At 35.6% G+C, this 10,646-nt stretch overlaps 1 protein-coding gene across 2 annotated transcripts in view; it reads left to right on the forward strand.

Annotated features, from left to right (window-relative positions):
* Sf3b1 (splicing factor 3b subunit 1) overlaps positions 1–9,141 on the forward strand; it is an 83,124-nt gene extending 73,983 nt beyond the window's left edge. For both annotated transcript variants that reach the window (XM_076505845.1, XM_076505846.1), the window contains one exon: positions 8,040–9,141. In XM_076505845.1, coding sequence (XP_076361960.1) covers positions 8,040–8,198 — 159 coding nt within the window. In that variant the 3' untranslated portion in view covers positions 8,199–9,141. The remainder of the gene's footprint in view (positions 1–8,039) is intronic.
* The last annotated feature ends 1,505 nt before the right edge of the window (positions 9,142–10,646 follow it).

A 10,646-nucleotide genomic window follows, 5' to 3' on the forward strand; every position in this document is an offset into this window, starting at 1 on the left:
AATATAAAACTTCTAAGTTATAATGTACTTGATAATAGTAATTAATTAAAATATACGTTGATATTAAGTGGTTCATTTAAATTTTGATTGTAACTCAGGAACATGTACAGAAGGGTTTTAAAAATAGCATCGGTGATACCTGTGGTCAAAGAGTTAATAGGGAGAATCTGACTTTTGAGGAGGCACGTGTTTATGAGCAAGCATAACAAGATACCATTAAATCTTGCTAACGTGTGTACAACTTGAGTGTAAAAGGATGGGATAGTTTGAACTTGTAAATGTACTCAAAAGTTACTCTGAGAGTGTTAACTAAGGTAAACTCTTTGCTGTCCTTGAAACCAAAATAAAAGATAAACATTTATATTATTCAATTCTTACTTGCTGATTACCTGTAAATCAGCTGTTTTGTTATTAAAATGATAATTAACTGTCTTTAGTGCAAAACTAAACTTAAGAGCACATACAAAAGCTGATTGATCTTTGTTACAGTAGAAAGAAATGATAGATAAAACTCAGTTATTTAACCACAGTCTGATACACAAATTTTAACTACACATCTGCAACTAACATGATTGCTGGAGTTACAAATTGATTTGATATTGAACAAATAATCATTATGGGAAATAATGTGATTGTTGCTTCAAGTCATCTGTCATTGAGAGAATCCAAAGTAATTTTGTTTAATACATGATATTATTTATACATATTAGAGTTTATCTTGTGTATGTGTTAAATGTTTTATTTAATGTTTGTGTACTTATTGCCAATTATTCTTTAAAATCATGTAGAATGGATTGTGCAATTGTAATTATAAATCAGTAAGGTTGTTTTGCAGTGGATATGTCTTATTGAAACATATTACTTAGAATTAAGTATTTGTGAAATACAGATTTTTCATAAAACCATTTATGTGTAATCAGTACATTATATACTTGTCCAGTGAGAGTGTTAAGCAAAATTTATTGTCCCATACTTGTATTTGTACCCACATGTTGAGATGCTTTTGAAGTAGAGTAATGTAAGTTGTATATCCATCTTATGTGATATTCTTAGGTGCATTACTTTTCAATACAAAAATGTTATGTTGTTAAACTGAAATTTAATCCAAATGCATTTAATCATGTTTATGCATAACAGCTAAACTGATAACTAGTTTCATGACATACGTCAAATAACATTGCACAATAAATCATTTTGTTGAAACAAATGATGCAATAAAAATATCTAAAGTACTAAAATTAATATAAATAAATAGTATTTTGTGACAATATTTCATACTTGAAACTTGTTTCTGGTCTACTTATAAAGTTGTACCTTATCTTTGATTAATAACAAAGCATTACCTTTGCATTCATTAATGGCTTGGCCTTGAGTTATGAAATTGAAGTTATTGTTTGCAAACAAACTAATTCACTGACAATTTAATTACTTCTGTAATATAAAAACACACACACACACAGGAAATTCATTAAGTTATTACCTTTCTTTATTTACAATTAACAAAATACTATAAATAAATGATAACTTGTGAATGTACATAAGAAAGTTCTATGAGAAAGAATGAAAATTCCAAGTATCAAATAATATATTTACTGTTTTATCATATGAATAAGTGTCAAGAGGAGGTCAGATGTTAACAATTATGGTTAGATTTTACAATTTTTAATTATTTTATCAAACCATTTTAATGAAACTTAAGAAAATTGTATGTCAGCATTCCAGTTTTAATTTTGTTTTGAAGAGTGTGTGAGAATACCTCAGATAAGTTTTCAAAATTTGATGTCATGCACTTTTTGCAAGCAATACTGGGAATGCTCAGACTGAAAAGGGATAATGAAGAGACTACATACAGATTTATAATAAAAGCAAAATACTGTGTAAACATGACCAATAAAACAATATTGAAAAACTGTGTTATCTGAGAGAACCAATTGCAATAAAAATAAGAGTCAGAATCATTTTAATGTAACATATTAATACTTCTCTAATATAATTAACTACACCCTCGGTATGGATTCCTGTACGTGGTGAGGGGATCTCTCAGGAAGGTTCTGTTTTTTCAGTTTACCTCCTCTGGGATCTAAACATCCACCCACGTGTTTGCCGTGTATGGCAACCCATGAAGGGGAGGAGAGGATCCTGGTGGTTGAGGGGTCAAATCCTACTACACCACTTTGGCCTTGAATTTTTGTAGACAGGCAGCCTTGGGGTGGCCCCCTAGAGTCAATTGGCTGGTTCATTCAGGCTACAGTCAACCAAGTACTAGTGTTGGATGTTCTCAACAGGTATTGTGGGCTTTATACCTTATGCTGGTGTTTGGGTGAAGTGCTCACGAAACCCTGGTGTTGCTGCAGTGTCCTTGTTTGACACTGTAGTGCGTCCCCTTGTAGGGCTCCATGGTGGGTGGGGTCAGTGAGCACCGAAATTTCCTTTTCTTTATTGTGGATACTCCAATTAACAATCTTAATAAAATAGTGAAAAACAGTCTATAAGTAAACAACCACATCTTGTAGATTCTGAGCAGCAGTCCTCACCATCTGTACCACCTGTTGTACCTCATTTTCTTATATTGCATTCACTTTCAGACATGCCTTTAGGGCAAATGTCTCCCTTTTTCATTCAAAAGGGACTAGAGGGAGTTGCTGGCTCTCCAAAGTCAGCAAAGACATAGTGGTGGAAACATCCACATCTCAACACAGTGAACTCCTCTTACATTCAAAGGTGATCAGGGATATACCTATTGAGGTTACACCTCATGTTACTTTGAATTCGTCATGAGGAGTTATTGTTGAGAGGGATTTGAAGAACATCCCAGAGTTAGAGATTCTCGTTGGTTTCTCCACCTAAGGAGTTTCTGCAGTGAGACATATATCCACCTGCAAAGATGGAACCATGATGCTGACCTGTGTCCTCATTCTGACATTTACATCACCATCAAGGAGGGTTATCTTAATTGCAGGGTACGGCCATACATTCCAAACCCTCTCAGATGTTTCCAATGTCAGACATTCGGTCACTCTAGGATGTCATGTTGTGGTTCCTTGACGTGTGCTCATTGCAGTGGCCAGGACCACGATGCCTGTGAGTGTGAAACGGACCCTCGCTGCGTCAATTGCAATAGCTCTCACCCATCCTACTTTTGTTCTTGCTCTAAATGGTTGGAAGAAAAAGAGGTGCAGCATTTGATAATAATTCATAACATCACTTATCCTGAGGCTTGAAAATTGCTATCAACCATCTCATCTTGGACATATGCTGCTGCACTTTGTTCCACAACTTCAGTGGGAGTGCAGACATATCTCTCTGTGCCTCCAAAAGAATAGTTCTACAAACAAATAGTCTTTTGACCTCCATGGTTAAAAAAGTTGATGAATCAACTTCAACACCTATCTCTGTCCTTTACATACATTCCAACAAACCCTAAGATCCATATCCTTTGGTTTTAGGTACAGGCATTTCCTCAGATACATCTTCTTCTCCCACCCCAAGATGCAAAACAAATATTCATTTATGGTCTCAGTCACTGAAATCCCTTTCCAACAGTAAAGACCAACCCAATCGACCCAGGGGCAGGATCCATAGAGGTCAATAGACCTCCCTTGAATAAGGACAGTAAAGAAAAAAAGACGTGGCCGTAAACAGAAGGATTCTCCACCCATATCGTATGTAAATAAAAATGGCCATCCTGATACAATGGAACAGTCAAGGTGTACATTCTAACCTGGATGATATCAAAACACTGATTGCTACTTCCCATTCTGTATGTCTTTCCTTTCAGGAAACATTTCTGAAACCTGCCGATACATTCACCTATCAGCAGTTCTCTTTGTACAGAAATGACAGATTGCACGATGGACAAGTGCATGGAGGGGTGGCACTGTTGGTTGATCAGCATGTGCCCACCCTGTCATTGCTATTTGATGCACCCTTGTAGCCTGTAGCCATCTGTTTCTTTGGGCCATACCATCACTGTTTGTTCTCTCTATCTGTCGCCTGGACAATGCTCTCATTGAACCGTTGCCATCTCCCTTTTTCATCCTGGGGGACTTTAACAGACATCATCCCCTCTGGGGTAGTGCTGATATTGATAGGAGGGGTTGCTCTGTAGAGTGTATGCTCTCTAATCACAACCTTTCTCTTTTCAACACTGGTTCTTTTACTTATTTCCATGCATCTAGTCAGTCCTTTATTGCTATTGATCTCTCAATTTGCTCCCCTTCATTATTCTCCCATTTTTTTCATGGAGGAGACAGTGATCATTTTTCTATAATCTTAAGAGAGACTAGCCATAATTGATGCCACCTGACCCATGTGCATTGGTGGAAGCTGGATCAGGCAAACTGGCCCTCTTTCACTGCTCTCACAGAACTTGATCCTGTCATCATTTATAAGCCATCAATAGACAACTGTGTGGTAGCAGTAACTGATTGTATATTATACAAGCAACTGCTCAATGTATTCCTAAAACCCTGACACGTTTTCCACTATTTCCTTGTCCATGGTGGTATCCTGCCTGCCACGTGGCATGGAAGGCTCAAAAACGGGCCTAGGATACTTTCCGTAGATATCCCACGCTCTCAAACTGCATCACTTTCCAATGGAGCCGTGCACAGTGGGTAAGACTTCAAAGCCAGAAGGAATATTGGATTAAGTTCACAACCAGCATATCTTCCACCAATTTTAAAGTCATATGGGACAAGATTCAAAAGGTCAGTGGGCAATATAATTCTGTCCCCCTCTCTGGCCCTCCCTCTCTGATGGCCAGGAAGTAGCTGATACCTGAAGCATTGCCAATACTCTAGGTGAAAGCTTTTGCTGGGTATCTAGCACTTGTGCTTCTTCTTCCACCTTCTTAGCCACCAAGACTCAGGCAGAGCAATCACCTCTCTCCTTTAGAGCTGATTATCTCTATGATCATAATCATCCTTTTATACTGATGGAACTCAGACTGGCCCTTCATCAGTCAGGCAGTACATCAGTTGAACCCGGTGATATAGACTATGACATGCTGCACCATCTATCTCCTGCTTTTCTTGCTATCCTTTTGATTGTTTTTAACTGGATCTGGCACCAGGCTATTGTCCTACCTTTCTCTAAGCCTGGGAATGATCCCAAGATTTCTTCCAACTACCGTCCAATTGCTTTGACGAGCTGTCTCTGTAAGACTTTTGAGAGGATGGTTAAACCTCCTCTCACACACTCGCCCTTTTGACAAAAGAGCTCCACCATGGACCACTTGAATCGATTTGAAATGTCAATCAAATAAGGCTTTCTCAAATGACAACATCTTATATCAATATTCTTTGACATTGAGTCACGTAACCCATATTTATTTAAAAAATTTTAATAGGCGGGAGATTCCAAGTTCATGTGTGTTTGACACTTTCCCGTTCTTTTTTACAGGAACTTGGGGTCCCTCAGGGCTATGTTTTGAGTGTCACACTTTTTAGTATAAAGATTAATTCCACCATTGAACAACTCCCTCTCACTGTTGCAAACGGGCTCTATATCGACGACTTTCACATCTCGTATCAGTCGTTAAACATGAGGTATATTGAGCGGAAGCTACAGGCTGCCCTCAGTCATTTACTGAAGTGGAACACAACAAACGGCTTTAACTTCCCTCTCTAAAATCGTTTGCATGCACTTTTGCTGCCAACAGGGTATTCACCCTGATCCTGAATTCCATATCGGTGAAGTTGTGCTATCTGTGGTCCCTAAGAAAAAGTTCTTGGGGCTTACCTTTGATTGTAAGCTGACCTTTATACCGCACGTCAAGCAGCGATGGGTCAAATATACATAAGCACTGAATATCCTCTGTGTCCTCTCTTCCACGACTTTGGGAGCGGGTCAATGTTCTGTTCTAAAAGATATATCGTGCTCTTATTCGATCGAAACTCGACTATGCATCACTGGTCTATGGTTTCACCAGACCATCTGTCTTAAAGATGTTAGATTATATTCATCATCAAGGACTTCAGCTCTGCACTGGGGCTTTCTGCACTTCCCCAGTTATATATGCTTTGAAACTTCATTCCTTCCCAAAGCATCTCACCATGGCTTATTACATTCCCCAAATGTGACCTACCTTTAAGTCATCTGAAAAAAGTAGACACTCCCAATTGAAAATACTGTCTGTTATTTGCTGAACATCTTTCAAACCATCCTTCCATACCTATTTATACAGATGGTTTGAAATCAGGTGACTGTGTGGGCTCTGCCATTGTTTGTTGTGGTTTGGTGGTTGTGCACAAAATCCTTTCTACAACTTCTGTGTTCACTGCTGAACTGCATGCTATTTATCTTGCCTTGGATCACATAGAAGCTAATCAGTTCTCAAACTGCACTATTTATACTGATTTGCTTATTTCTCTACTGGCCTTGGAATTGCTTCACCTTGGTTCATACCCTGTTCTTGCCAATATTCAAAACCGATTGGCCCATTTCTCTTTAACATCTACTTTTATCCAGTTTTTCTGGATACTGTGCCATGTTAGTATTTGCTGGAACGAGCTCACCAACACTGCAGTTAAGTCTATCTGCTCTGGTACTGTCACAGCTGTGCCTGTCATGTACATGACTATATTCCTGTATACAAGGCTCGTCTTGTTTCCAGCTGGCAGTCGATTTGGAGTGAGCAACATGAAAACAAGCTTTTTCAAATAAAACCCTATATTTGACTCCAGCCATCTTGTTTCCTTGAGGATTGGAAAGAGGGAGTTGTTCTAACTAGACTACACATTGGTCAGTTTTTTAACTCAATATTTTCTTTTATCTGGAACTGATGCACCAGTGTGTAATTTATGTAACACTCAGATCACAATAAGCCACATTTTACTTTCTTGTCATTGTTACGACTTCCATCAACGGCATCATTTTAAACATGTTCTGTCCCAAAGAACATTAGACAGTGTTATTGGTGGTGGTGACACTGTCCACCTTGGTAATGTTTTTAGTTTTTTAAAGGTCATTAATTTTTTTAATGCCATTTAAATGTTTTAATTTATACATTATGCCTTTTTTAATGCAGCTCTCTTTTAAAAATCACAGTTCATATAGTTCGATTTGAAATTATAAACTGGCTGTAACATTAAATAACTCGAAACTGGTCTGGAAAGGCCAACTTCAGGTGATTAACAGTTCTTTTGAGCTTCTCATTAGTCATCCTGGCAAGTTATTATTATAATTTTGCTCCATGTCTTTTAAAACTTTTTTATTACTTTCCTTTTTGAAAATGGCCGTAACGTCAAATAACTCGGAACCAGGATTGGAAAGGCCAACTTCAGGTGACTGACAGTTTTTGTACGTACCTGTTAAGTCTTCCTAGCGAGTTATGATAATTACAGTTACGCTATAGAAAGTCCTTTAGAACTTGAATTACTGTAGTATTTCTCTTAATATTGTAGACTAGATGTAAACATTGGTTTTATGCTATTTGTGTTTTTTAAACTTTTTGTTTTACCTTTATTTTTTTTATGAATTTTATTAAATTTACTTTTAACTTTTTACCAATTGTTTGGTGCAGATAGCCTAGCTGCTTTGTGCCATAAAACACTAAATGATCCAACCAACGAATAATTAACTACCATGTATTGCTTATCTAATGTATTAATAATTTGTACTGGGGGAAAAACTTGGGGTTTGTTAGTAGAAGATCCAAAGTTTTGTATGTGGTATAAAGCTTAACACTTTCAGGTGTGTAAGCTTTATAATTGTGACTATCAGATGTACTGTATAAATCAGAGCAGCTAAACTGTATGATGTTGTGGAATGGCTTCATCCCTGTAGTAAATAATTCTAAATTTTACACTGGTTATTAAAATGCAAGATATTGAAAAATCTGGTTAACTGAGTTTTCCATTGTAATTAGAACAGTAAGATAAAAAAATTTCCATGCTAGACTTCTGTTTGAAATATATTTTTTGCAAGATGTATTTCATAACTAAGCTGTGATAGTTAGTATTGATAAAATTTGTTAACATGATTATATGATACTAACTTCACTCAGTTAATTCCAAGTACTTGCTTTCTATTTCTAGGGATTGTTTCATCCAGCTCGAAAGGTTCGAGATGTGTATTGGAAAATCTATAACACACTGTATATTGGAGGTCAAGATGCCTTGGTTGCTGGATATCCTAGAATTCCCGATGATAACAGAAACAACTTTGTTCGGCATGAGTTAGATTACATTCTCTGAACTTTTTCCTAACATTGATTGGTTTAGTGGTTTGTCTCAAGATTTTTCAGTGAAGGAAGAAATTTGTCAAAAAACTGGAAAATCGCATTCATCAGTATATCAGTTATACAGAGTTAAACATAGGTCAAGCTAAATCTGATTTTAAGTTTTGATATGTTGCTGATTAATATTCAGCATTTGTTTAAGCATTTATGTAATGAGCTTGTTTTGACAATTCAGGAATGAGTGTCATGTAATGGTAACATTTCCCATTTAATTCACCATCAGTGAGTATTGTAACACTGCATTTGAAAGCAGTTTAGTTTTGTTCAGTAAATAGTCTTTTTTTTTTAACAAGCCAGTGTATCTGCAATGTATATGTATGTAATCTGTTATAGATGACTAAAATTTGTAGAAACTCGACCATTGAACAAGCCTGTTGTTAGATATGTCTAATATCAATTGGTAGAATTCTGAGTCATGTTATTCATAAATTGCTGAGGAATTTTGAAGTACAACATTAAAAATAAGGTTTTTAATACGAAATTACTTGTAGTAATATTGATTTTTAGATTTAGTCATGAAGATTTCTTGTGGTTAATAGCTGCAATTTATGTTATGGCGTTATTAGTGTATTCAACTGTTTGATATATATATAAGTGAAAGGAATTGGCAGGGTGTAGAAAGAACTGTATTAGACACCTTAACATCCTAATTTTATTATTTTAAACAGTTATTTCCCAAAGTAATGTCCACATTATTGCATGTCTGTTTAGATATTTGTATCAGCACATGGTTGTAGGGGGAATAATCTGGTTGGATTTAAGTACTGGTTATTACCATAGTCTGTTAACCACATAATGTACAGTTTACAGTTTGTTTATTTTTTATGCATACTATTACTTTCCCTATTCTCAGATGTAAATGTACTTTGTAAAATTATCAATAAATGGCTTGCGTACTATTTGACTGGATGTTTTATTAATAATAAAAGTTAATAAATTTATTTTTTATGCATACTATTACTTTCCCTTTTCTCAGATGTAAATGTACTTTGTAAAATTAACCATAAATGGTTTGCGTACCATTTGACTGGATGTTTTATTAATAGTAGTTTATAAAGTGAAAGGTATGACATGTACCAAATAGGCAACTTCATTGCCAGACCCTGAGTCGGGTCGTTTGAATTGAATTCATGTTCATATTTGCTTGACTTCTTCCTTTCGGGAAAGGACTCGGCCATTCTCTCCATTGCTGCCTTTGCCTCCGTCCAAGATAACATTTAGAGTGACATCCTCCATCCAAAAAAAAAAAAAAAAAGAGTCAAAAATTATTTAATAAATAAATAAATAAAACTAAACCTAATAACAATTCACGAAAGGGGACGAAGAGGAACCACAACGTTCCTGAACACCCCACCCTGAACTAAACCCCTGCCACGATAGTTTGCGTTTGCGATGTACCAAATAACTGAAAGACATTGTTCTGAAAGACTACAACACGTTGATAAAGTTTATATATAGAAATATTCATTTGTAAAACATGAAGCATACTTCATCAAAATATTATTAAACGAACAATTAATTGCACTTGCAAAGCAATAGTTTATGCTTAATAGGAACGTGAAGATATTACCTATTAATGTCATGAAAACGAACACAAGTTTTTGGTGTGTGAAAACTTTTTTTTAAATAGTATTTGGTTCATATTTTTTTAAAAAATTTGTAATGCTTACTATTAGTTGTGATTGATACTCAGTTTTAATATAAACACATTCATAGTAAAGATAAATTTGTCAATATGGAAAACAAGTGTAAATTTTTAACATTTTTTATATAGAATATTACAGTAAGCAATAAAACATTTGCAGCTAGTTCAAGTAGTTTTAAGTATTTACTACGGTTAAACCTTCGCTTTCATATCACTAGCTTCTGTTAACTCGAAAACCAAAGCTTATGAATAAATTTAATTGCAATAGTTCGTGAAAAAAATAAGTATTTAAAGCTTACAAAAACTGTACGTTACATTATGGTTTACTAAACAGAGCAGGAAAAAGTATTTATGGTTATCTAGTTGTATCTATCCCAGTACATTGTTCTCAACTCTGTGGCTTCTTGTCCTATTCAATGGAAGGAGCTAGAATACATTCCAAATAATCTACATCAAAGTTTGAGTAGCTTTGTTTTTTCCTATGGTTATCCTTCACTTAAATTCCACAATTACAAATATTCTAGTTTCTATTTTCAACATGAAACTAATAATAATACTAGCGTATAGCCTATAAAATGTGGCAGATCAAGTACTATCACTACATAGTATACCCTAACCTCAAATTTCATAACTACTTGAAGTAAAATTTGCGAAATACAGCTTGACTTGCAAAGAGGCAGAAAAGTGCATCCGCGACAATCAAACGTCGGTAAATTCCGTTGTGAGCCAATTCAGACTGAGAACATTCATGAGATAAAT

Source organism: Tachypleus tridentatus, chromosome 6 (genome assembly GCF_004210375.1).
Source record: "Tachypleus tridentatus isolate NWPU-2018 chromosome 6, ASM421037v1, whole genome shotgun sequence".
NCBI lineage: Eukaryota > Metazoa > Arthropoda > Merostomata > Xiphosura > Limulidae > Tachypleus > Tachypleus tridentatus.